General features: G+C 56.8%; 1 protein-coding gene across 2 annotated transcripts; it reads right to left on the minus strand.

Annotated features, from left to right (window-relative positions):
* Positions 1-167: 167 nt before the first annotated feature.
* TP53I11 (tumor protein p53 inducible protein 11) lies at positions 168-19721 on the minus strand. 2 transcript variants are annotated; one of them, XM_066251340.1, is made up of 8 exons: positions 19540-19721; positions 7571-7675; positions 6543-6691; positions 5281-5339; positions 5032-5080; positions 4501-4597; positions 3030-3131; positions 168-2548 (listed from the first exon to the last, which is right to left on the minus strand). In XM_066251340.1, exons 3-8 carry the CDS (start codon positions 6669-6671, stop codon positions 2415-2417), a joined length of 570 nt encoding a protein of 189 aa, XP_066107437.1. In that variant the 5' UTR covers positions 6672-6691; positions 7571-7675; positions 19540-19721; the 3' UTR covers positions 168-2414. The 2 variants fall into 2 exon arrangements, with proteins under 2 accessions (XP_066107437.1, XP_066107436.1); XM_066251339.1 differs by having other exon boundaries at positions 7596-7675; positions 19540-19719.
* Positions 19722-26755: the final 7034 nt, after the last annotated feature.

The raw sequence follows: 26755 nt of genomic DNA on the forward strand, positions 1-26755 counted from the left end.
GAAGCCCCCTCTTCCTTTCCCTCATGGGCCCTATGTTCAAAGTCTATTTTGAAAATTGTAAATGTCCCTGCAGTAGATAGCAGAGCTAATTTATCGTTTACTTCCGTGAGCCCCCTTTTTATATTATATATCAAGAGTTTTTGTAATATAAAACAGGACACCCACACTGATGGTTTTGCACTGGTTTTTGTGACTGTTTCTTACAAAAAGAAAAAGGAACGAAGAATAAATAGTGACCATGAAGAGAGGTGGTCTTGATTTGGGGGCAGGGTAGACAGGGGCCGGGGCAAGAGCTTGGCAAGAGACTCCCGGGCTCTTGTGGCAGAGGGGGTCTGGGGGGTCTGGGGGAACTGGGAAGGGGTGTTCCGGGGCTTCCCAGGCCATCCGGATGGGAGCTGGGCCCACAAGAGGCCTTCCCGATGAGACATGGGTTCCTCTGTCCCTCTCCCCTTGCCGCTGTCTCCTCCCCAATCGGGGCTCAACAGCCCGCCTGCCCCCACCCCCAGGCCACGCCTGTCTACCAGACCTTACCCTGCAGGCCTCACTGGGATGTTTAACCAAGCAGCGCCTAATTCCACCACCACGGCTGTGTGGGCCTGGACGGCGCCCTCCCAGCGGGCCCTCACCACCGCCTGTGGGACCAGTCCGTGCCCCGCCCCTCACCCCAGCGGACAGGGAGGTGCCTTGGCCAGCTCAGCCCTGGCTTATGCCCAACGCAGAGCCCGACTCCAGAGCCCCAGCCCCACTTCCCTGCTGGCCTCGGGAGGGGTCCACCAGCCGTGCCCAGCGGATACTAGGACAAACTACCCATCGGCCACTGGAGGACAAAGCCTGGCCTTAAAAAAAAAGGGTCAGATTAAGGATGTGGTCACCAACACTACCTCCCAAAGTCGACAGTGGCCCCCAGCCTGCCCAGGGCTCTCCCTGGGGACAGGCACAGACTTCAATGACAAGGAAGGATGCCAGGAAAGGGCAGGTCCTTCCTTAGAGCCCTGGTTTCCTTCTGTTCGACCATGGTTGCCAGCTACACAGCCCTGGGCACCGGACCTGCTGGGCCTCCCTGCCCAGCTGTGTGCCAGTGATGGAGCCACTGCTCTTCTGGACACTGGGCATGTGTCTGCGGGGACAGCTGAGCACGGGGAGGACAGGGTGAGGCTCAGTGTGGACGGGGCAAGGTCCCCAGACACAGGCCCACCGGGCAGTAGCCAGAACTGGGCTACTTCAAAGGACCATCCATCTATCTTGTCTCTCTAAGACGCTCTATTCGAAGATGGAAAGTGAGGCTGGAGCCTGGGCTGCTGCTCTCCGCACCTGTCCCCAAACCCAGGGGCTGCCATCCCTGGTGAGCACACCTGTGTCCTGGGGGAGGGGAGGAGAGCGCTGGGAGGGGGAGGGAGTACGTGGGGACACACAGGCGGGGGGGGGCTATAGGGGGGTCTCTAGCTCTGAGGGCACCAGGTGCCATCCTTCTCCACGGCATCTGTGGGGGGTGGGAGACGAGAGGAGGTGGTCTATGAAATACTTCTACTCATTTCTCCTGCTGAGTGTGAAGGACACCCAGTCCTATCTTGCCTGACCTTGGGCGCAGCCCAGGCTGGAGGTCCAGAGGGCTGCACCCGGGGGAAGGGGAAGGGTAGATGAGGGGCTGAGCCAGGTGAGCATCAGACCCTGGAGAACGTGCCAAGGGACAAGGACAATGTCACCGTTTCTCTTCCTTCATCTCCAACCCCAGGATTCACAGGTGGCCTCCAGCTGGGGATATCTGTTCGTCAGGGCCAGCAGCGCCTGGACCCAGGCCAGCTGGAGGCATGTGGCCTATGTCACAGGAAGGCGGCAAGGCCGTGCTAAGTCAGCCACCCCTGCCCATCGGCCTGCAGCTGGGCTGTGGTGAGGGAGGTGTGTGTGTTTAGGGGTGGAGAAGGGCCCCCACGTGTGGGGAGGGCCCACAGCAAGTAGGGGCACAAGGTCAAGTTCTTGGGCTTGCCAGGCATAGGCAGAAGCCAAGTCCAGCTGCTTGGGCACCGGATGGACTGCAGGTGAAGGGGAGGGCCAGGGGACAGCCCATAGCCTCTCAAAAGACAGAAGAGCCTCCAGGCACAAGGGGAAGCGGCCCCCGTTCCAGCCCGATCCTCGAGAGGAGACGCAGGCTCTTCAGGCAGTGTCTACCCAGGGGGCCTGCAGGCCGAGGGGCCCCAGGAAAGGAGTCACTGTGTGGGGCAGAGATCAGCACAGAGGCCCTGTCCCTCCCGAGACCTGCAAGTCCAGGCCACAGCCTCTGGGGAGTGCCTGGGAGGAAGGAGAGGGGCTGCGCCTGTCCGCCCGGTGCAGGGCAGGCTCCCTCCCGCCTTCCGTGAACCAAAGGGAAACTGAGGCCCGGGGTCTCCCTGCCCCAGAGGAACCCCGCCAGTGCTCAGCTAGATTTTCTTGGGTTTCCGGCCGACTTGGTAATAGTAGTAAATGCTGATGGCGATGAAGAGAAGGCGGCTGGCCAGGAGCAGCAGGACCCCCAGGGACACGAGGCCCGTCTCGGCCAGTGTGGCAGTGACCACTGTGGGAGAAAGGCCAGGGTCAGAGGTCAGAGGAGGGATGTGGCCTCACCCCACCTCAGGACAGCATGCTCGTCCGGGAGCCCTGCGGAGGGGAGGGCCGCCTCTCTGGACCCGCCCTGACCCAGGGGGCTCTGCCAGCTGGCTGACCCCACAGACGTGTCTGTTCTGATGTCCCCACATGGCAGGAAGGGGGTGAGCACGTGGGCAGAGCCGGTGTGTGCCGCCACACCTGTGCTGGGTGCGGGCATTTGCCCACGTGTGTGGGGGAGACTGTAGGAATGCCTGTGTGTGTATTCAGGAGATACAGCTGTGTCAGCACAGGGGCTCAGGCACAAAGGTAAAACACAGCCACAGGGGTCCCTCCCCCTCAGACAGGCTTCCCTCACTTCCTAGAAACCTACGTGGCACGAGCTGTGGGGGCAAAGCTGCCCTGCCCACACCCCGCCATCAGCCTCCCGCCCTGCCTACCTCGGGACTCACCCAAGAACTGGATCCCAAAGTAGCAGGCTTCCGTGAGCAGAGTCCACCGGATGATAACCTTCTCGGCCGTGTAGAGAGCATTCCACATGATCAGGGAGATGCCTAGGCCATGACAAAGAGGGGTTTGGGGCCAGACAGCCTGACCACCCACCCCTTCAGGGCAGGGACGGGGGGTGTGCTCCTTGTCCCTCCGCCCCCACATAGCAGGGAGCCAGGACCCGGTACCCCCACCTCTCCTGCCCCCAAGCACTTCCTCCAGTGAACACTCCTCATCTGTCTATCCCCTGCCCCAGTCCCTGCAGGTTCAGGTCGGCTGTGTCACCAACCAGTAAGTCCATTCCTGTCACACCCCCTCACTGGAACTCAGTCCTTCACCTGTAAAATGGGAGACCTGAGTTCCAGGTCTCCTGCCTCTATCAGGTTCTGTTACGATTCTGGGTTGATGGCAGTCTATGAGTACATGGTTACCTGGTCCTACAACCACATTTTCTTTTTAAATGGACTCCTAGAGACAGAAAGCCTGAGCCCATTAAGGAATGTCTCTAAGGAATCCCCCAGGGGAGGTAGGCAGCCCATATTTCCAGTGGGGGAACCACTTACTTAGCCTTTACCAGGCCAAGCATCCTCAGTCTCTGCTGGCTCTGAACACCAGACACGTACTTATTTAATTTCAACAAACCCAAGCCCAAAGCTCTAGCTCTCCCACTTGTGGGTGAAGTGCTTGAAGCCATCCCTGTGTCCACCACCCCCTGCCCCAGAGGTCCTGGAGCTGGCCCTTGACAGTTGAGTGGAAATGCAATCAGCACAAGACTGGGGGGAAACGGCATGTGCAAAGGCCCAGAGGCCTTCTGAAACTGGGGATGAGGCATCATGAGGTATGGCTGCATGTGGGGGAGGTAGCTTTGGGAAGGCAGGCTGGATCCACCCACAGAAGACCCTGAATGCCCGGTGGAACATCTGGGACTTTATTCTGAAAGCAATCGGGAGCTACAAAATGTTTTGGAGAAGGAGAGGAACACCATCTATGTTATTCAGCTTCCTAACAGGCACTGTGTGTGACTCAAGATTGAAGAGGAAACAGAAGTGGTTCAAATGAGAGGCCCAAGGGCATGAGGGGTTCTGCAGACACAGTGTAGAGTTGCCTGCATCTCTAGACTGTGAGGCCCTGGAGGGCAGGGCCTTGCCTCATTCATCTTTGCACCCCAGTGCCCAGGTGGTGCACTACACCCAGCATATGCTCCGTAGATCTTGTCTTAGACTCTTAGACTATGGCAAAGACGCCCCAATCCACTGGGCTCATTCTACAAGTGGCCACAAGATGGCAGCATACACCCAGCAGAGAGAGACATCAGCTGAAGGAGGGGTCTAAGAAGGTGAGCTCCCACACAAAGGAAGGCTCCCCAAGTTCCCCTCAACCCAGTTGGTCTAACTGCCCATCACCTCCCTCAGAGTCCTCCCCAGCAATACTCACTGAGGAGGGCACCCCCGTAGAGGCGAATGGGGGTCTTGCTGGTCACCTGGGCTCCATCAAAGACTGCGTCATAGAGCTGGTCAGGGAGGGCAAGGGCCTGGGGACAGCGGGTGGGAGACACTGTGGAAACCCCCTGGATATCTTCCTTCCCCAGGAACAGGGCCAGGGTCTCTGAGGCAGTCCGGGGTCAGGACGTGAATTGCCCCCCACCCCTCCATGCCAGGACGGAAGGTGACAGGGCTGCCAGGGGCGGAGTGGGAGCCATGGCCACGGGGCCCCCCACCCTTCCATGCCAAGACGGAAGGTGACAGGGTTGCCAGGGGCGGAGTGAGAGCCATGGCCACGGGGCCCAGGATGCTCTGGGGCAGGCAGGCACAGGTGGGACGAGTGTCAGGTGCCAGGACACGGAGGCAGCCAGCAAGTGCTGACAGATGGCGCCTCAGCATGACGGTGGGAGAGGCAGCAGGGCCCCAGGGCAGGGGAGGAGCCCTGGTTAGGCCTGGGGTTCCCAGGGCTGCGGTGGGGGCTCACCATGATGGCAATGCCGGAGAAGAGCACAGCAGAGACAAACTGCCAGACCCTGGGGAGGCAGCCATAGGAAGGTCACAGCCAGGCCACTAGCTGCCACCCCCAGCCCCCAGGGGACCCACCCCTCTCCAGCCAAGGTGCCCAGGGATGGCTGGTTTGGGGAGAGGGAATGAGATGAGACCAGTCAAGGGCAAGACCAGAGGGCAAGGCAGTCCAAACCCCACCCCTCACCAACACACACGTCATGCTCACCTCAGTCCCAAAGGCTCCCGAACAGCAAACTTGATTTCATTGCCCAACACCTGGCTGATCTGTGGACACAGAGGGGTTAGAGGCCACCAGGGTGAAGGCAAGTGCTCAGCATGCCCAGCCCACTCAACCCCCGAGACCCTCCGCTCACCCCCCGCTCACCCTCCGCGTGCTCAGGGGTCCACCTGGGTACCTCTGCTTAGCCCGCCAGCCACCCAGGCTGGAAGGGTCACACTGAGGCCACCTCTCCCTGCTCCCCTGACACCAGAGATTAAGGGAAGCTGAAAACGGTGGCTGAGAATGAAAGCTCAGGAGTCTGCCAGGCGTGGGCTGGAAGCTGGGCCGGGCTCTGCCTTGGGAAGGTCACCTAACCTCCCTGAGCCTTGCTTTCCTCATCTATAAAATGGGTTACCGTATTTCCCCATGTATAAGACACACCCTTATTCGAAAATTTTGTGGTCTAAAAACTGGGTGCATCTTATATAGTGGTTGTGGCATTTCAAATGCCATAGATGGAACTGAGGACGAAGTTATTATATATGAAGACAGTGATTCGTCATCAGTCATCAGTCACAGAGGAGGACAAGCTAATGGATGGGAATTCTGACAGTGATGAGGAGTTGTATGAATTTTATGATGAATAAAACTTGAGTTTAATAACTTTATGTAATATACTTTTTTTTTTCTTCAAATTTCAGGCCCCCTGCCTGACCAGGCAGTGGAGCAGTGGATAGAGTGTCAGACTGGGATGCAGAGGATCCAGGTTTGAAACCCCAAGGTCGCCAGCTTGAGCGTGGGCTCATCTGGTTTGAGCAAAGCTCACCAGCTTGAGCCCAACGTCGCTGACTTGAGCAAGGGGTTACTTGGTCTGCAGTAGCCCCCCGGTCAGGGCATATATGAGAAAGCAATTAATGAACAACTAAGGAGCCGCAATGAAGAACTGATGCTTCTCATCTCTCTGCGTTCCCGTCTGTCTGTCACTATCTGTCCCTCTCTCTGTCTCTCTCTCTCTCTGCATCTTCCCAGGCTAGCAAGACTAAATGCTTATAAAACAGTGGTACAATACCAGGCACTCCATTAATTCTAATGATGTTTTCATTTTTGCTTTCACCCCCCTGACTTCTCCATGAAGTTTCCAGAAAACTGAGCTACGTCTTGGGGCCCCTGCAGGGCTGTGGGTCTCAGCTGCTCCTCGCCCAGGATGGCAGGCAGAGCTGCCTGCCCAGGCCCTGCTCAGAGGCGGGCGGGGCCCCAGGCGGGCCCACCTTGGAGCGGTGCACCTCCCCGTCGTCGTCCTCCCCGCCGACTCCGAGGATCTTGCGGGTCTTCAGGCGGCTCACCAGGTCCGTCTGGCTGTGCTTCTTCATGAGAGGGGGGGGCTGCTTGGCCGCCATCTCGTCCTGGAGCCCGGACTCTGCAGAGGGGTTGTCCGGGGACACCAGCTTCAGGCCATGGGTCCCGCCCGGCTTCCAGACCTCAGAGGGTGGCCAGCCCCCAGCCCCAGCCCAGGGCCTGCGGAGAAACCCCTCAGCCTGGGGCAGCAGCAGAACACAGGACTAGGACTCTGAGGGCACAGGCTCGGTGCCCAGCTCCCTGGCCACCTGCTGTCATGAAAAGGGGCCAAGTCCCTGCTGTTCTCTGGCCTCAGCTTCCTCATCTGGAAAATCCATGGGCACAGATGGCCCCTGCCCCTGGCAGCTCTGCCAGCCCGTCGGCCTAAGTGGACATGACACACCCCAGGTGACCGGGCTGGGTACATGGCCCTAGAGGACAGGGCTCAGGATAAGTACACTGCTCGCAACAGTTAGGGGGTATTTTATAGTTTCATATTCATTTTGAAATATCCCCTAATTGTTGTGAGCAGTATATTTGGATTGAGACTACACCCAATCGTTCCTTGGGGGTGGAAGTAAGCAGGGTCTTGAGGTCAGTCAGGCATACAAGGTTGAGCAGCAAGAATGAGCCCAAGCAGGGATTCCTGACCTCCGGGGTCCAGGCTCCCCACTGAATCTTTGCCCAGACAATTCCTGCTGCCCGGCAAGCCTTCCTGCCCTCCCTCCCTCATATCCCCCGACACCCTCCCTCACACCCACCAGGACTAAAGGAAGCAGAAGGGGCTGATCACGGGACCCAGCAAGGCCAGAGGAAGGACGGTCAGGGGTGCGGGCAGGGCTTCGGACAGTCCGAGTCTGTCCCCTTCCTGCCATCAGCACCCACCACCAACCTCGCCCCCTACCCCATGTCTGCCCAGGACTTTCCACAGCCCCGAGTCCCCGGCCACCCCCACCTCTACCTTGGGCCACGTTTGAAGCACCTACTGTGTGCCAGTCACCGTGCTGGGCAATGGAGACGCAGAGAGGAGCTGAGTGCCCGTCCTAGCCTTCGGTCAGCACAAAACCTGCGCAGGAGGGACAGGGGTGTAACCACAATGAAGAAAGGCTCCCAGCTGGCCCTGGGGTAGCCCCAGGCTCCTCTAATTACAGCCACTCTGCCCTGCTGGATGGTGCTGCTTACAGCCATTTCTCAGGTGGAGAAAACAAGTTCAATGAGGTTCAACAGAGGTGGGTCAGTCACAGTAGCACCAGCACTGGGTGCCTCCCGATTGCAACATCTCAGTCCCACCTATGGCCACCCTCCGGGAGGACAGGAAACCCACCCCCACTTACAGACGAGGCGCGGAAGTCACCTGTCCTCAGCTAGGAACCTGAGCAGGACTTGCCCAGGCCTCAGACCCAGGTCTCAGTGCCCCTGGCCCCAGGAGAGCCTTCCTCTCCAGGGTTGCCAAAGGCAGAGCTCAGACACGCCCCGGGTCACTTCTAGTTTTCCAGCCCCACAGTGTCATAAAGCACCCAGCAAATAAACATCAGAACAGAGGATCAAACTGGGGGGGGGGGGGTTGGATAATGAGGCTTTGGACGTCGATACACTAGGCAGGAAGCACACCAGCCCGAGTTTGGAAATAAGGGCAAAATCGGTATAAGAAGTCTTCAGTGAGTGCGATGTCCAGGCCCTTTGGCCCTCCTGGCTCCCCAGCCCAGTTGCTCATCTGTCAAATGGGGGGGGGGGCTATGCTTCCTCCCCACACACACCTGGGGCATGGGAGGCAGCTGGTAGGGACCAGAAGGCAGCTCAATGCCCAATGCCAGCAGGCAGGGAGGTAGACAGCCCCATGGGGCAACCAGGGTTTAATTGCATTGCTCCTCGGGGAGCTAGGGGCTGTCATAACACTTCAGCCACTTGCCACCACCTCCCTGTGAGTTTAGAAAGAAGCTGTCATCAGCCTGGCATCCCTCCCACTGCCAGGTAGGCCCGAGAGCCTCTGTATTCCAAGGGACAGACAGACCAGTGTCGTTATCCAGTCGCTCGCCGAGAAACAACTAACTGGCTTGATTCCAGACTGTGGCGACTGCACAAAACTGCTATAAACCTCCATAGATAGGCGGTGTGTAACCCTGAGTTTTCATTTCTCTAAGGCAAATTTCCAGGAGTGGGATGATACTGAGTTATATGGTAACTCTCCGTTTCACTCTAGGAAAAAGCGCCACACTGTGTCCCACAGCAAAGACCCATCTGCATTTCCCCACAATGCCCAAGCACCTCCCCAGCACCAGGTATGGTCAGTCCTCCAGTAGGCCCCCCTGGCTTTTTAACCCTCTCTCTCCCCTCAGTCCTTCCTGGCTGTGTGAGTTGGGCAAGTCACTCCACTTTTCTGAGCCTCAGTTTTCCCCATCTGTGAAATGGGAGCTATACTTCCCACCTCAGAGCTTTAGGGACAAAAAGAGAAGCTTCATCAGAGCACACAGCACAACACCTGCATATATAAGTGAAGAAACGAAACGGCATTTAGGGAGGACATGGTGTTAGCCAGGTACAGGGGGGTGGGACAGGGCCTCTGCTCTTAAGTAGCTCACAGCGTGGGTAGGGAGGGGGCGCTGACCCGTCAGCCATCAATCATAGCAAGTTACTTCTCTGAGCCCCAGTGTTCTCATCTGTGAAATGGAAACCCTTCCTTTCCCCCTAGGGCTGGGCTCGGGAGAAATGACTTAATGGACAGGCAGTGCTGTATAAAGTGTCAGTTAACTGCAGAAGACCTAAGGATTTAAGAGCCTAACTGCTAAAGTCACACCTGAGTTCACATCCTGGATTTATCATTTCTTAGCTGTGTGCCTGTGGGCAAGTCACTTAATCTCTCTGGGCTTCGGTTTCCCTGGCTGTACTTGGGAAAATAAAGGGTCCTACCTTAAAGGGACGTCATGAGGGTACAAGCCCGGTCGTGAAGTGCGTGGGGCAGTGTGCCTGGTCCCCGGACAGTGCTTCACTGAGATGGGCACTCAGACCCTGCGGCCCCCGTGTTTCCTGCAGCAGCGGCTCTGGGATGGAAGCCAGGGAAAACCAGAAGGGCTTAACTAGACTTTCCTAATACTGGGGGGTCCTTGGGTTACGACAGTCTCGACATACGTTTTGAGTTTACGACACTCATGCCCATAAAAACTTTTAAAAATCAGGATGTGTTTCGGCTTACGCCGTTAGTGTTGTACTACGGACTACGTGGGCACACTAGTCTGGTTGTGCAGGGCAGAAGAATACGCAGTAATGCGGCGTATGAGTGAGGGGCATGGCGTCCCCAGTCCACTTACCACCTACGCCACTCTGGACTGTTAAAAGCACAAGCGTTCCATTTGTGTTGCTTTGTTTGGAGACTTTTTGGCCCTTATCATGGCTCCTATATTTATGTCCTTTTTCCTTTTTCTGTTCTAGATTATGATTTTTACCACTGTGTTAGGATAGGTACCATATTTCCCCATGTATAAGATGCATCCTTTTTTCAAAAAATTTGGGATCTGGCCCTGGCCGGTTGGCTCAGCGGTAGAGCGTCGGCCTAGCGTGCGGAGGACCCGGGTTCGATTCCCGGCCAGGGCACAAAGGAGAAGCGCCCATTTGCTTCTCCACCCCTCCGCCACGCCTTCCTCTCTGTCTCTCTCTTCCCCTCCCGCAGCCAAGGCTCCATTGGAGCAAAGATGGCCCGAGCACTGGGGAGGGCTCTGTGGCCTCTGCCTCAGGCGCTAGAGTGGCTCTGGTCGCAACATGGCGACGCCCAGGATGGGCAGAGCATCGCCCCCTGGTGGGCAGAGCGTCGCCCCATGGTGGGTGTGCCGGGTGGATCCCGGTCGGGCGCATGCAGGAGTCTGTCTGACTGTCTCTCCCTGTTTCCAGCTTCAGAGAAATGCAAAAAAAAAAAAAGAAAAAAAAAGGAAAAAAAAATTTGGGATCTAAAAACTGGGTGCATCTTATACAGCGTTGTAGATTTTTCTACTTGCATTTCCTGCTTTTTTGCATTTGTTTTTGTGCTCATTGTTGTAGATGTTTTTTACCTGCATTTCCCACTTTTTCTCATTGTCTTTTTTTTTTTTCAAATTTTGGGCCCCAAAATAAAAGTGCATCTTATACATGGGGGAATACGGTAAGTGACTTAGGCTAGGGTATGTTTCGACTTACACCAAAATTCACTGTGGTAGGAATGAGACTGGAACTGTTGTAACCGGAAGATCCCCTGTATCTCTACCCCATTGGCTAAAGCCCCCAGACCTCAGGCCCGACGCATAAGACTGATTCTCAAGCCATAGCTCACAAGGTCTGGGCTGTGCCGGTGACCCCAGCTCAGAGGGTCAGCGGCCTTCTGGCCAGTGTCCTCTCCCCAGCAACACACAAAGTCCCCTCCCCTCTGCAGCGCAGGCCTGAACCATAAACGGAAAGCTGTCAGCTGTGGCAGTGCCACCCGCTGGGGCCGGGTGCAGACAGGGGCTCCATCTGACACTGGCATCACTCGTAGGCGGGACAAGCCTTATCCACAGGCACTGCCATCCGGTACCTGGGCCGTGGGACCCACCGCAGCCACCCTCAGAGCCCAGCGCAAGCACTGAGCAAGCACTGAGCTCACTGTCGACAAAGAAAAGGCCCTGGGGCCTGCCCCCCAGGAATAGTGAGATCTTGAACTTGATCTCAGGGAATGGCCCCCTCCCCACACCTGCTCCTGCAGAGTTAACTGCTTGAGCAGAGTTCTGTCCCTTCTCGTCCGCAGGACTGGGCCCGGCCAGGGAAGAGTAGGTGGGCAGCTGCAACACTCCGCACCCACCGGCCTGTAAGCGTGCCCACTCCCAAGGTGAACCCCACACACACCCCTCAGGTCTCCCTTGCACTGTCCTCCCCTTCAAGGTCGCTCTATGTGTCTCTTCAAGGCTTGCCCCCATTTTAACCTGGGACAGGGCAGAGGGCACCTCCCTCCACTCCTCTCCCTGCACTCTGGCTGGGCACTGGCTTTGGGGCGGCCAGACCTGGGTTTAAATCCCAGTTCTGCTCTCTTACCAGCTGCAGGCCTCTGGCCAAGTCTCCCGGCCTCAGTTTCTGCCCGAGAAATGGGGGTAAGGAGAAGGCCCGCGCGGCGGCACTGGAGGACAGAGAGGGAGTGGGGACAGCGAGTGGGGGCAGTGCCTGTAGGACAGTCCCTGCCGGACGGCCCGGCCCGCTCCCACTTCCCTTCTTCCTTCACTCAGCCGTGCACAGTGGAAAAAGCCGGCCTGGCAGTGCTGCCATGCTTCCTTCCCCAGGCCTGGCTGCCCTCTGCAGGGCCCCCGGCTCCTCAGGTGCCAGGCTTCCCCCGGCGAGGACAGAGGGTGAGAGGGCTGCCCCTCCACCCACATACTCACTTGGGGGGGACCAGCTAAGCAAGAAGGGAGAATGTGGGTTGCAGCCCCCCACCCCAGACTTGAGTTCATGACCCTCTGCATTCTGCCCCTGGCCGGCTTCTCTTTAACCTCAATTCCCAATAAAACTGGCAAATCAAAGTCGCCGTCCTTTAAATAGATGTTTCCATCCCTGAACCACTGCCCAGCCAGGAAGGCGCTCCCTGCCCTCTAGGCCCCGCCCACCCCCATGCTCCTCGTTCAAGTCTCTGTGTGGCCGCCTCCCGGGAGCGCCCTCCCTCCGCTGGACTCCGGGGTCTCAGCCCAGGTGACCATGGCCACTTCCAGCCCACATTCCGACTCATGTCACGGGCAGTTGAGACTTACTGATCTGAAGGCAGGGCTGGTACTGTGCCAGTCAGAGAGTCTCCCTGCTTGGCCTTGGCACACAGTAGGCACTCTGTGAGGACAGGCGAATGAGATAGGCTAAGGGCAGCAGGTCTCACTGCCCACACAGAACACTCAGGACCAGATTCAGTTCCATGTGGCAGGGCCCGGGAGAGGCTCTGCTCCAAACACACAGGGCAGAGAGCTGAGGCCCAGGGGCACAGGACCTGCCCCAGGCCACACACGAGCTGGTGGCAGGGGAGGGCAGGAGAGGGACTTGGAAGTCAGGCAGGGTTGCGTTTGAATTTGGACTCCCGCCACTGGGCAGGTGGCCTTGGGCACGGGGTTCACGGGTGCTGAAGATCCCAGCAGAGGGTGCAGACACTCTCAGCAGAAGGCCTGATACCTGGGAGGCCCAGGACACTGCGAGGTTAGAGGACTGGGTGAGAACTCGGGTGAAACCTTGCCCCCAGCACCTCTAAAAGCTGCGGCCAGAACCAGAAGGGGAGTTCCAAGGGGCGGGTGTCAACAGGGCCCGAGACCGTTCCTGGCACCAGGGCTCAACAAATAGTTATGAAAAGTTAGTGAGTGTGGGGAGAGGTTGAGAGGCCCCTGCTGGCCAAGATCTGACTCCTTGCAGCCCGTGTCACCACCCCTGCCTGTTCCTCATGTGCTGTGATATCTGAGACCAGGCAAGAACACCCCCAAAGAGCTCACAGCAGCATCGAGACAGAGGGGCCAGGACTGGGCAGAGGCCAAGTAAAGCCCCTCACCCCCTACTGCCGATGGCACCAGGCAGGAAGGGAGGTCTCAGGGGCAGTAAAAGTGCCAGGGGTGGATGACAGTCACAGGGTGGGGGGCGGGAGGGCACAGACTTAATGCTTGGTAAACCTGGGCCCAAACCTCACCCTCGCCTGACCTGTGGTGGCGCAGTGGATAAAGCGTCGACCTGGAAATGCTGAGGTCGCCGGTTCGAAACCCTGGGCTTGCCTGGTCAAGGCACATATGGGAGTTGATGCTTCCTGCTCCTCCCCCCCTTCTCTCTCTCCTCTCTCTCTCTCTCCCCTTCTCTCTCTCCTTTCTAAAATGAATTTAAAAAAACAAAACAAAACAAAAAAACACCTCAAACCTCTCCCTCAATTATTCTGTGACCTCAGGAAAGTTTCTTAACCTCTCTGAGCCTCTATTTCCTCCTGTGTGACACCACTTCTTGGTTTACAGGGTTGTGACGAGGCACAGGGAGAAAAGGCAGCTGAGAGCCCGGGCACCCTATGTGCTAAAGTAAAGGACAGCAATTAGTAAAGTGACGGGCTGCTGCCCAGGCCCTGCTCCTGTAGCAGAGCAGATGGGCTGGGACATCATTCTGCCCGCTCTCCCAACCCCCTGTAGCTCTCTCAGGAAGGCTGGTTTCCATAGAAACGGATGGACTGCAGAGCTGTCCCAGTCATGGAACCCGACTGGCGAAGATGGGGGAGAAGAAGGGGTCTGCGACCCAGAACACCCACAGGGGGTCTGCTGCCGAGCCACCCCCATGATTCAAGGGGGCATCACTGCCACTCAGTGTCACAGCCAAGAACCACTTCCTGTTCAATCAAGACCTAGGGGAGGAGAACGGCCCCCAGGGGCATACACCTAGTACTTGGGGACAAGTACTTCCAAACCAGAAATTCCCAGTAACCCCCCATCACAACCTACAAAATGGGTGGTACTATCACCCCCATTGTACAGATGAGGAAACTAAAGCCAAAGTGTCTCCTGGGGTAAGCGGCAGAGCTGACACTCAAACCAGATGAACTGTGCTCGGACTGGACATCGGGAGAGGAGCTGGGGTGCGTGTGTGGGTGGGGAGACTGCTTGGCGAGCCTGACCTCCACAAAGAGCTAAGCCCTAAGCCATCGTCCCCATCGCCCCCTGAAAGCCCCTGGCGGGCACCAGCATTGCACCCCTCCCTGGGGTCCAGCCTCCCTTGGTTAGAGCCCTGTGACTCCGACAGGACCTGGGAAGTGCTGCAGGGAGACCCATTGTTCTGTTATCACATTCCCGCAAAATAGCTGGAAACGGGGTCTGGGATAGGGCAGCCCCAGGGGGTGAGAGGCAGGGCCCAGGGAGAAAGGGAGGCAGAGAGAGTCCACACCACCCACCCTGGGTTCCTTTCTGGGGCAGCCCATCACCCCGCTGCCACTACCCGGGCCCTTGGGCAGTGGACTGTGGGGGATAAAGGCACCTGTGTTCACCTCTCGGCTGGGACTCGCCTGTGCCTTTGGGCAGATGACCACTCTCCATTCCGTCACTATGAATGGGGCTGAGAATGCCTGACTTACTAAGGCGCGTTAGGGCTGAACTAGGAAGTAGCCGGACACACGGGAGGCTGGATGGACACAGTGTTACCGACATCATCATGGTGGCCTCTGGGTGCAGGTTTTGGGGGCAGGTCTCAGGGCCCACTGACTACAGGAGGAAGCTGAGACCAAGCTGCCATGTGGCAGGGCTTCCTTGCTGTGTGTCCCCAGAGAGCATAATTATTCTAAAAGCTGGGCCAGCTTAGTCAGCCCTGCCTGTCAAGGAGCTGGTGAGCCAGCGTCGGGTGGGGCTGCGTCATCCATCTCTGTCACGTCCCACCATCACCGCGGGCTCAGTGTCCACACTGCTGCACAGGGTGAGGATGACAGGACAGAACTGGCAGGGACAGGAGGGAGCATGATGCGAATCCTGCAGTGGCAATGAGCCCAGTTCCCACGGCAAAGCTCTGCAGTCAAGGAGGGATTCCACGCCCCATTTCCAAGAACCTGCCTGCACACTGGAGCTGGCAGCAGCCGGTTTGCAATGAAGCTGCAAGGCTGGACTCCGGGACTCAGTTTCCTCATCCAAAAAACATATAGTAGGAGTGTGGTCCCGAGGGCCCCTCCCAGCTGTGACCTTCATAATTTGGCTTCCAAACCTTGCTGTCCACTAGCCACACTCTAGCTGCCCAGCCTCAAGTCCCACCACCCCTCTCCCTGTCCCCAAGGCCACACACGTTCCTTCCATCCTGCCACTGGCTTCCCTCCTTTGGAAGGAGCCTAGTTTCCAGAAAGGCGGAGAGAGGGCCAAACTTTCACACAAACAAACATCTCCAAAACTTCAGAGACAAAACATAAACATTGCCTGTTGTGCTGGAGAGGGGGGAAGGCAGGGCAGAGGGCTGGGAGGGGACATCCCTGGGGACCTCGGCCAGGGGGCTGAAGCTGCTACTGTGTGCAGGGCGGGTTGGAGGCGGGGTACAGCCTTCTGTGGCCTCTCAGGAGTCACTGCGAGGGTTTTCCCTGTCCCTACTGTCACTCACAAAAGGCAGAGCAAGCACGTGGAGAATTCCTGTCCTTTTCAGGCTGGGAACGGGCCCATCTCCCCCTTGTCCCAGTGACCATGTCAGGGCCCTCAAAGGCAGCTGGTGTTTCCGGATCCCAGGGGCCGGAGCTCCTGTGAGAAGGCAGTGGACACATCCTTCTCTCCTCCCACCCCTCCCTCTTCCCCCCACCCCTGCAGCTACTCAGGAACTTAGAGGGGGAAGAAGGGAGGAGGGGAATTTCCTTGAGGGATACAATACCATTTTGAGTCAACTTTTCAGAAGCAAATGTCTTCTGGTGGGTTGGGAGAAACAGGCAGAAGGGTCCCTATCCTTTTCTCAGGACCCTGACAGGTCAGAGCCACAGTCCAGGACTGACCATCTCTCCCAGGGTTTGGGGCTTTGGCTTAGGGGTTCAAAGAGGAGGTCACAACTACAACGGCTTCTGCTTACCACTTATTAGCTGCATGGCTTTGGGCCAGTGACACCACCCCTTTGAACCTCAATTTCCCCAACCGTTAAATTGGTGTCATAATGACACCTTCCCCAAATGAGAAGGTACTCACAATAAAAAACACCTGGAAGCACCTGTTTCATAGTGCACGCTCCATAATAATGCCCCTGTTGTTATTTCCCGACTGGGAGACTCAGTTCTTGGCTTTAGTTTCCCCCTTGTCCATACCAGCTTCAGAACAGGCACCTCCCAGGGGCTACATTATAATTACAGAGAGGTATACTTCAAAGGGGGCCATAGGAAGGAAGAGGGAGGAGAGAGAATAGGATCCCTCTGGGTCAGCAGGAAGATGCTGCCCTGAGAGTACTGACCACAGGTGGACAAGGGACCAGCAACAGGTTGCAGAGATATGGAGCTCCCTGGGGTACTAAGCCTGGGCGGCTCCCTCCACACCCCTGGGAGGGACACCACCGGTGCTGAGGATGCAGGATGAAGGGAAAGCACTGTGGGCTGAGGCACAGTCTCAGCACCCCGCCTGCAGCTGCCTCCCCTGGACTGCGCGTCCTGGAGTGACTTACATGCTGTTTCTTGGCATCACTTCTTTCACCTGCGGAATGGGGAGGCCCCACCCCTTCTCAGGCAGCCTGGCCTCCTTTCTCTTCCTCACCGCCTCACTGCACCCTAGCAGCCTTGCTGCACCCTGGCTGTACCCTAGCCACACCCTAGCCACACTGGATCCTTACCAGGCGCATTCCAGCCTCAGGGCCTTGGGACAGACTGTTCTCTTCTGGATCTTTACTTCCCAAAGATATCCACGTCGCTCACTCCCTCAAAGCCTTGCCTCAAAAGTCACCTCCTCCTCGAGGCCTCCCTGAACACCCCATTTATTTATTTATTTATTTCGTATGACAGAGGCAGAGAGAGTCAGAGAGAGGGACAGATAGGGACAGGCAGGAAGGGAAACAGATGAGAAGCATCAATTCTTTGTTGCGGCACCTTAGTTGTTCATTGATTGCTTTCTCATGTATGCCTTGACTGGGGGGCTCCAGCAGACCGAGTGACTCCTTGCTCGAGCCAGCGACCTTGGGTCCAAGCTGGTGAGCTTTGCTCAAACCAGAGGAGCCCGCGCTCAAGCTGGCGACCTCATGGGCTTGAGCCTGGGTCCTCCTGTCCCAGTCCAATGCTCTATCCACTGCGCCACCACCTGGTCAGGATCTGAACACCCTATTTAAAATGGCAACCCCTCCCGGGCCTCAACACTCTACTTTTTCCCCTCACCTCCCAATACACTACATAATTTGCTGCTTTTGTTGGTTAGTTGTCCCTCTGCTCCCTTAAGTGTCAGCTCCACGAGGGCAAGAATATCTTGTTCACAGATGTCTCCCATCGCCTGACCCTGTGCCTGGCGCTTTGTTCATTAAATCATGTTTGGTGTACAGCTCACACTTTGTTCAATGAGTGAAAGTATAAAACAGCCCAAGGATGTGTGCAATGGCTCCCCCTTCCTACACCCACACTGCCAGAGGAGCAGACACTTTCTCCAGCAGAAAAAGTGGGGATAGCAATCATAAGGTCTTCAGGGAGGCCAGGCAGCTGAGTGCGGACTGGGAGGAGCTGCAGGGGGCCTGAGAGCAGGCCCTGCAAGAACAGCAGACCCGAGCAGGCGTTGACAGCCAGAAACGGGTGAAGGGCTTGGGCCTCAGCCCTCTACTCCGAATTCGGAAGGAATGGTGAGGCTGACAGCATGTGGTCTGGAAAGAAGCCAGGGCAGCTGGCTTCCAGGGTATTGAAGGCGGAGGGTACCTCAGGGGCCAGACGGCCCATTTTCAGATGGGATCACAGAGGTCTGGAGAATAAGCAATACCTTTTTTCTTAACAACCAAGAAAGAAAAATATTTCCTCCTCATGGGCTGAATGTGGCGCTTTGGCTGCGATATTGACAATGCCTCATCCTGTCTCCGCTACAACAGCCTCCCACCCACCCCCAGTGTCCCTAGTATTTGAAGGCTGCACGATGAAAGGGTTGTGTCCCGCCCCCATCCACAGGCCTTCAGGAGCGGAGGTCCAAGAGGACGCACAATAGGAGTGGGCATCCCCGAAGCCCGGGGGCCTTCATCTGCTGGGCAGCCCCACTAGGAAAAGTTTGTCTGAAGGAAATCGACCAGGAAGTGCGGAGCGGCGGGGCGGCGCAGCCGCCACGCGGCCTTGGCTTTGGAGGAACCCCAGGATTTTTGGCCTCCGCCCCCCTCCTGCCCCTGCCTCCAACGCTCCAGCGGAGAAACCCACTCCTCTGGGGCCGCAAGGAGGCGGCAGGAGCCCAGCACTGGGTGGGGGCGTGGACAGTGAAGCAAGGGACGCAAAGCGAGAACCAGACCCTGCTGGGCGCAACGTTCAGGCGGTTCCTCTACAGACCCCCAGCGAGGGTGCCTTTTGCCGACCTCCGACCGAGCCCACCCTTCGCCAAGCCAATTGCCCCACACCGCCCCCTTCCTGCTGAGCGTGCGACTCAGGCGACAATGGGGGCGTCTGTCTGCACCTGTGCTTTCTCTACCCTGCCCCCAATAACTGGAGCTTTGGCAGGGGGTTCCGTTTCTGCCAGCTCACCCCACCCCCAGCCTGGAGACTGGGGTCTTTCCAGCCTTGCTCCTCCCCCTTCCAGTGGGTTCTTTATCTCCCAGCTCCAGCTACTCACCCACTTTCTAAGATTCCAGGCGGGGAGCTCTAGGCTGTTGGTCGCCCCGGGGTTCTCTGGCCCCGTCCCCCCGCCCCTACGACCCCCTGAACCAGAAGGTCGCGCCAGACTCGTGGGCGGTGCGAACTCCACCGCCTCCTTCTGCGGCCCAGCGGGGGCGAAGAAAGGAGAGGGACTCTCAAGTTTTCTCCGCGCACGCCCGGGACCCGGGAACAATGGCAAGGGTGGGGATTGGGGGCAGAGATGGAGGGGGAGGGGACAGAGAACTGAGCTCGGGGACCGAATAAGACCCCAGCGCGAGAGAGAAACTGCTTTTCGCTCCGTTTCTCTTTAGCTCTGAAGCAGAGAGCGCGAACTGGAGAAGGGGGGAGGCCGAGGGCGAAACGAACAATCCAAAAGGGAAAAGACGGCGGAGGGACAAAGCCGGAGAAAGGGAAACCGAGTCAGAGGGAAGGGCACGGAGCCGAGAGCGCAAAGGAGAGGAACAGAGGAGCTGCGGAATGGCGCCTTGGAGAGCCAGGGAAGGGATCCCTGGGGTCCCGGCTGAATCCGTTGGTTCCAGGAGGTGGGGCGCCCGGCTCAAGCGCCCAGGGTCCTAACTGCCCCCAGGGGTCCCTGCGGCTGCGGGAGCCCCGCTGAACTGCGCTGCGCTGCGCAGGAACGGGCCGGCTGGCGGCGGGAGGGGAAAGTGCGAGGCTCCGAAGCGGCGGTGGGGAGCAGAACTTACGTTCCTAGCGCATGCTGGGGCCGGCTGCGCGGAGCTGGCGTGCAAGGGGACCTCGGGCGCTCACATCACGCCGCCCCGGCAGGACAGGACCGGGCTGGACTGCGTGCAGTACACAGCGCGGCCGGGGTTTGCCCCAGTCTGGCGGCCCGCGCTGGTCCCTCCTCTCAGTGCGGCGCTGAAGCCAATGGCGCGCCTTCCCCTCCCACGCACCGGGCTGCCTCGCCCCAGGGTGGCCAACAGGGCGGGTGGGAGAGAGGGGTTGGGGGGATTGGGCTCCGGGCTCCCCAGCCCAGGTTTTCCTGGAAACCGCCGGCGGAAGGCGCGCTCACGCCCCAGGAGAAGGAGCTTGGGAACCAAAACCGAGGACCCACGTCACACAGGATGACTTTTTTGGCAAGTTCTGAAGACTGTGCCCCTTTTGTGAGACTATCAACATCCCCATAGGTTGGCAAACCGCATTGTCTTAAATACCCTTGGGGGAGCCGAGGCCAGTGTCTAAGTGGAAGGGACTGCTTGGCTGGTAGATACTTGAGTGTGTAGTAGTAACAGTTATAATGGTCACTGTTTGCTGACTGCTGATCCGTGCCAGGCACCTGGGCTCAAGAAGTTACAGTCATGAACTCATTTGGTTTGCAGAACCAAGTCGGAATGATCAATCCCATGTTACAGATGGCTCTCATTAGTGTTTGACCCACCCTTTTCTACCCCTGCTTGGTGTGACTTTGCCAAAATAACATGACACCACCCATACGAGCACACACACCCCTTCTTCATCCTCCACCCAGCCTCAGCAGTGTTGCCGTAGATTGCACTGTCGCGAACTAAGACCTTACCTGGGACTCCTGGACATGTGGAGGGGAAAGGATGGACAGGTGTCAGACTGTGGGGGCCAAGGGGGTAAGAACGGCGTGGTGTGGTCCTGGAGGCTCTCTGGGAGTCTTTCTGCCTGAAAAAAGAAGGTTCCTGTAAACAACATCCCTCCCCCCAGATTCCGGACTCATTTCAACCCTCTGTGACCAGTAATATCCTCAACCCAACTCCCACCCCCCTCCACCACCACCCCCCAGCACGCCTTTATCTCTTCATCTTGTCTGATAGTCACCAGTGGGGGGTGAGGAGGGTGGGGGGAAGAGGAAGGCCAGGTGAGGTTAATGACATGCCCCATTTCACAAGGAAATGGGGCAGAGAGAGGTGAGTGGTGCCCCAGACATCTAGCTAGGTGGGCATTTTGCCTCCAGGTCTGAGTTCTTTCTGCACTAGTTCCTTAAAGGTTAATAATCAAGTGGGTTTTGGAACCAGACTGCCGGGTTCAAGCCAGCCCCGGCCTTTTGGTGACTTTGTGGCTGTGGGCAAACACAGAGAGCAGGGGCCACAACTCAATAATTGGCTAAGTGCTTGGGGGCCCAGAGTGGAAGGAAGACTCTTCATTACCACCCCCACCCCCAGCATCCGCTTTCCCTAAAGCGCCCATTAGAAGCTCTTGTTCTCTTCCTTCCCACGCTCTTCTAAAGTGATGTGCATCTAGTTCTGGAATATTCCTTAGACTGCCATTCTGCCCTTAACTCTTGTCATCTTTACATTAAGCATTAAAAAGTTCACCTCGCTGGGTTATTGAGTGGATTAAAACTGACATTCATAAAGTGCACCTCAAATCTAAGCAAGGATAGGCTCTCCGTGCCTGGCAACCGTGAACTGTCATCACTGATGATTCAGGAGAAGGAACTTGAACTGAGAGGGTGTGAGCAGGGAGTTAGGACCCTGGCTCTGCTCCTACCTAGCTGTGTGACACTGTTGTACTTGCAACATCGAAATATATAAACACCTACCTCTGAGAGCTTGGGAGAATCAAGTGAGGTGATTATATGAAAAAGGTTTGTAAACTGGAATGGCTGATTCCTGTTATTATCGTTATTCTTGTGATATTCCTTATTGTGAAATGTTTCCCTCAAAAGGGAAAGAGAAGGGAGATGAAGTCAGAAAGGCCAGCTGGGGGAGGGTCACTTCCCTCCAGTCTCCACAGGAGCCAGCCAGGGAGTAGCTGGGCTTCTGTCTGCCCTGCAGGAGCAGGCACACCTTTGTGCCGGAGCGGGAGTGAGTGTGCCAGTGTGTCTGTGTGTTCCTGTGCAAGTGGGTGCTGAGAGTGCATGGGCACAAGAAATGCCATTGTCTGTGGCCAGAAGTCACATATGGATGGTGAATTCCCCCAGGAAGAATACAAGTGCAATTGGATTTCAAAGATGCTGGCAGTGGGTCTAGCTTGGTACCTGGTGGAGAGAGACTAAGGGGAAGGGGTTGGGCCTGGTCTTGGGCCAGGGCCTGGGCGTAGGTCTTAGCAGTGATCCCCTCCATGGGAATGGGGAGCATAAACAGGAAGAGGATGTAGTCAAAGGTGCTAGTGGTTGAGCTGAAGAGTTTCAGAGCTGATGAATCTGGGTTCATATTCCTAGTTATGGGACCATGAGCCAGTGCTTTTTATTTCTCTGAGCCTCAGTTTCCTGGTCTATAAAATGGGGGTACTTGTGGAGCCTACGTCCTAGAGCTTATTGGGAGATTAAGAGTGAATGCATGTAACGCAAAGAACAGGCTCATAGTAAATTACTGTTGCTGATATTATTAATAGGCAGCCCAGAGGAAGGAGAGAGGGAGGGAGAGGACCTTAGGAGTGAAGGTGCTTTGTAAACTGTAAAAGGTAGCTCTGGGGTTATCAAGCCAGGGTGGTTGAAGCTGCCACAAGGAGCACCATGTTGGCGAGAGGGGCTGGGCTTTCATTACTCTTGCCACTTCCCCTCGCTTCCTCTAGAGCAGGGGTCCCCAAACTACGGCCCGCGGGCCACATGCGGCCCCCGGAGGCCATTTATCCAGCCCCCACTGCACTTCTGGAAGGGGCACCTCTTTCATTGGTGGTCAGTGAGAGGACCACTGTACTTGGCAGCCCTCCAATGGTCTGAGGGACAGTGAACTGGCCCCCTGTGTAAAAAGTTTGGAGACCCCTGCTAGAGCTTCCTTCCCTGGGAGCCTGCCTGGTAAGACCTCTGGGGCTTCTCTCTCCACCTTTGGTCCCAGGCCGGACAAGGCTGTGGGGACTGGGAGAAGCAGCTGAGGGCTCAGGAACTCTGAGGCAGGCCTCCTTCTCTCAACTCTCCCTCCTGTGAGTTATTCCCATACTGCTGCTCCAGGACCGTGGAACGGCAAGCAGCTCCTCACTTGGTTGAGAGACATCGGGATGGGGTGGAAACCATGAGGTCCAGCCTTTCCTGAAGGAAGAATGGGACTGCTCTGGAGCCAGAGGACCTCAGTGAACCCTATTCCGTAACCCATGGGGCAAAGCTCAAAGGGGCAGGTGAGAGCAGGACTTGGGAGTTAGACCTCTGAGATTTAGGTCAAGGCCCTAGTCCCTTAACTAGCTCTGAGGCCTTAGGCAAGTTTCTCAGCTTCTCTGAGCCTCAGTTTCTTCATGTGTCAAATGGAAAGAGAGAAATCATGATGACCCTGAGCCCGGGGCCAGGCTCACCGTAAAGGCTCAATAAGAGTTCATTGACTCAATGAATGAGCGTGTGGACACGGCAGTGAGTGGGAATGGAGGGGGGGAGCATGTGGCTATCTGCAGAAAGGCCATCCTCCAACAGCTGAGGCTGGGGGTATGTCTGAGGATCTTGTATCCTAGGCCCAGGACACCTGTGGCTCTGTGCTGTTGTGAAGGGGACAGCTTACACAACTTAGAAACTTAGAATGAAGTATGGATTATTCCTTGTGGGCACAGTTGACACTTCTGCAAGCCAAACAAGAGCCTCCTCCGTCTGTGTCCTGATTCAAAGTGCTGAGCATCACCTGTGCCAACAGATTCTAATTTATAAAATCACTTTGGAGCAGTGGTTCTCAAAGAGTGGTTCCAGGGCATGTGTTAGAAGTGCAAACTCCAGTCCCACTTCAGGGTGCGAGACTCGGGAGGGCGGGCGTGAGGGGCTGGAGCAGCAGTCTGCCTCTCACCAAGCCCTGCAGGGGAGTCTGATAGGAGCTAAAATTTGAGAACCATTGCTGTCGAGTTTGCAAAGCAGATTCCTAGTTGTAAACAGACACGTTGGTATTATTGGGCCCATTCTGCAGGTAAAGGTAATGAGTGCCCCTCTGCCAGATAACTCCCATTATAAAGTGGAAGAGATGGGCCTGGAGCCCACAGCTATTGGTTCTGGAGTATTTTTGTTTGTGGTCTCAAGATCAGACTGCTGGCTCAGGTGGGGAGGAGGAGGGCTCTGAACTGAGGGGCTGCGGAGGGGGAGGAGCTCGCTCCCTCGCTCCCACTCTCTCTCCCTCCCTCCCGGGAGACGTGGCAGGCGTGTTTGTTTATTATTCCCTGGGCGGTACCCCAACCCAAATCTACATGAATAAAACAGCCTGGCACTTTGAGTGATCGGTTTATTAATACTCGCAGGCCGCTGCCGAGGCGGATTGCAATAACAAAGGCGGCTCCGCAGCCGTGCACCGAGGCATCATTATGTAATTGCTCCGAGGAGGAGCAGAGGGACCTGGCGCTAGTGGCCCGCTGCGCACTTGGCCGCGAGCTAATGGCGGGCGAGGGGCGAGGGCGGCAGCGTAGTAGCACCTGCCCAGCACCCCTAACCCCCTTCACTGCGTGCTCTCCTCCCACGCCCAGAAGCAAAGAGGCCCGCGAGGCCGCTGTCCCTGGGGACCCGCGAGGCTGAGCCGAGGCTTGCCCTCCCCCACTAAGCAGCGCCCCTCCTTGCCCCACCCTCACTCTGATTTGAAGGAGAGAATAGACGCCACACGTTGGGCAGCTCCTGGGTGTAAAACTATGGCGTGCATCTCAAACTCATGGCAACCTCCAGCCTGAGACCCTGAATCGGGTCCAATCTCTGAAACTGTCAGCTCCATAGCCCCTTTTTCTTTATGTCAGACCCCCCCAAGGAGTCTTTATCACTACCATGGATCAGTTGCTGCCTCCATTTCCCCATTGGGAGTCAGAGTGACAGGATGGAAAGTGCCGTGTGCATCTCTGCATTAGGAGCCTTGGGGAAGGAGTCTGGGAGTCTGCCCCCGGGCAGCGCTGCAGCTGGGACGTTGGTGTCCGCTAAGCGGATGGTCTTAAGGCCACCTCATGGCTGTTCGTGTTGGGGGTGGGGCGTGGGAAGTGTCAGTCCACCAAGCCCTGCCCCCCACTCCACTAAGCCCTGCCCCTCCACTCCCCACCATGCTCAGACTGGGAGAGCCAAACCCTGCCTGCCCCAGAACACTCCAGTCCTTTGCCTGTGGGCCTGCATCAGGAATGCCCTCCCCCACCCACTAGGCAGTCTCATCTCTGAGAATTCTTTCCTGCACCACACACACACACACACACACACACACACACACACACCCAGAAAGCCTTCAGGGCTGTCTCCTCCAGCCCTGGATGCACCTCGTGACATGCTGCATTAGGGGAGCTATCCTCATCTGTCTGCCCCCATTAGGCCGTGTGCTCTGGGGAGATGGTTCCGTGTCTGACTCATCTTCATGGGGCGGCCCTGCTCCTTAGCACAGGGCCTGGCACACAGTAGGCCTCTCCCAGCACTGAGTAAATTTGAGGTGAAGGGCAGAACCCTCAGATGGCTGTAATGCTTGGTCTTCAGACCCTGGCTTCAGAATGCCACAGACTTGCCGATGGCTCTACCAACGCCTAGCTGTGTGGCCTTGGCAATTTTTGTAGCCTTCCCAGGCCTCTGTTTCCCCACTATTGAATGGGCGTGGTGGCACACCTCGTCTCATGATGCTAATTAGTATTTATTGAGCACTTACTATATGCTGTGTGACGTCATGGACTCCACAGGGCAGCCCTGAAGAGGTAGCTACTGTTATAATTTCCATTATGTAGATAAGTCCTAAGTCACCAGCTGAGAAGGGATAGAACGAACCCGGACTGAAACCCTGGTCTCTGTTTCCAGTTTCCCTTTCACAGGATTATTATGACAATCCGATGAGCAGTAGTTAAGGACTACCATACTGAGTTGTGAGGGGCAGCTCTTTTTTGCCCTTCAACCTGCCCCACCCTAGGGGCCCCGGGGCATTCTGGGAGCCCTTCTGTGGAGGTGGGGCTGAAGGAGGGGGTTGCAGGAAGTGTTCTGGTTTCTGAGTATAAATAAATTAGTTTCATATCCTTATATTAAGGGAAGGGAAGGGCACAGTGTGCATTTGCCAGTCCAAGCGTGTGGAGCTGCCGCTCCCCTGCGCTTTGCCCATTGTTAGAATGTGTTTTCAGCCCAAGGCAGTCAACAGAGCCCATTGTGCCCGGTGCTGGGGTGGTGCTGGGGCCGGGAGGAAGGACGGCTGACTCCAGCCAGGTCTACAGAAAGAGCAGCTGTCAGGGAGGAACCTGAGGCAGGGAAAGAGTTCCTCTGAGTCTCCTCCTGGCCCTAAGAACGTCAGAGGGCTTGTCACCCCTTCGAGCCTCAGTGTACACAGCTGAAAATGGGCCTATAACTAGTACCCATCCATTTCACAAAGGGAGACACGTGGCAATAAAAGGGCTCTGTACGCATGCACGTTATCACTGTGCTGTTATTAATATGGAGGGCAGTAAGAGTACCCAATTCCACCTTGACCCTTCTGTGCCTCTTCAACTCAGCTGCCACCATCTACCCTAACAGGTAACCTCACCCTAACCCGAGCCACTGTCATCTCTCACCAGGACCACTGTCTTTCCCCCTAACTGGTCCCACAGCTCCTAACTTCGCCTCCGCCAGGTCACTCTCCACACAGCAGTCCCAGAGAGCCTGGAAAAAGCTAATCAGAAACCACAAAACAGGCCTTTCCCTATTGCTGAGAATAAAATCCAAATAAAACGTCACCGTAGCAGGCACGGCCCTGCATTCTCTGGCCCCTCCTCTTAGGCCCTGCAGTCCAGCCACACCACGTCTGCCTGCTCAGTTCTACCCACTGAACTTGTTTCCGCTGTGGGCCCTTGGCACATGCTGTTCCCTCTTCCTGGGATGCTCTTCCCCTCGAGCCCTCGCTGCCTGCCTCTCACCACTGGTATCAGCTGCAGGGTCACCTTGGAGAGCCTTCCCAGCCCGCACAACACAGTCAGCTCCTTTTACTCACCTGCCTCACCCTGTCCCGCTGCAGCTTGTATGATAGCATGTGTCACCATCTAAGGTTTCCTTTAAAATCTAAAAGGTACCTATTTACTTAATCTGCCTCTTCTGGAATATACCCTTTTTGAGGA

This window comes from Saccopteryx bilineata, chromosome 1 (assembly GCF_036850765.1).
Source record: "Saccopteryx bilineata isolate mSacBil1 chromosome 1, mSacBil1_pri_phased_curated, whole genome shotgun sequence".
Lineage (NCBI taxonomy): Eukaryota > Metazoa > Chordata > Mammalia > Chiroptera > Emballonuridae > Saccopteryx > Saccopteryx bilineata.

What these genes read in the sequence shown, in the direction of transcription:
- TP53I11 (XM_066251340.1), bottom strand. Translation starts at nt 6,671, where the DNA reads ATGGCGGCCAAGCAGCCCCCCCCTCTCATGAAGAAGCACAGCCAGACG. An exon ending in GGGAGGTGCACCGCTCCAAG is followed by an intron (nt 5,340 to 6,542) that starts GTGGGCCCGCCT and finishes CTGTGTCCACAG; the next exon opens with ATCAGCCAGGTGTTGGGCAA. An exon ending in CTTTGGGATCCAGTTCTTGG is followed by an intron (nt 2,549 to 3,029) that starts GTGAGTCCCGAG and finishes TTTCTCCCACAG; the next exon opens with TGGTCACTGCCACACTGGCC.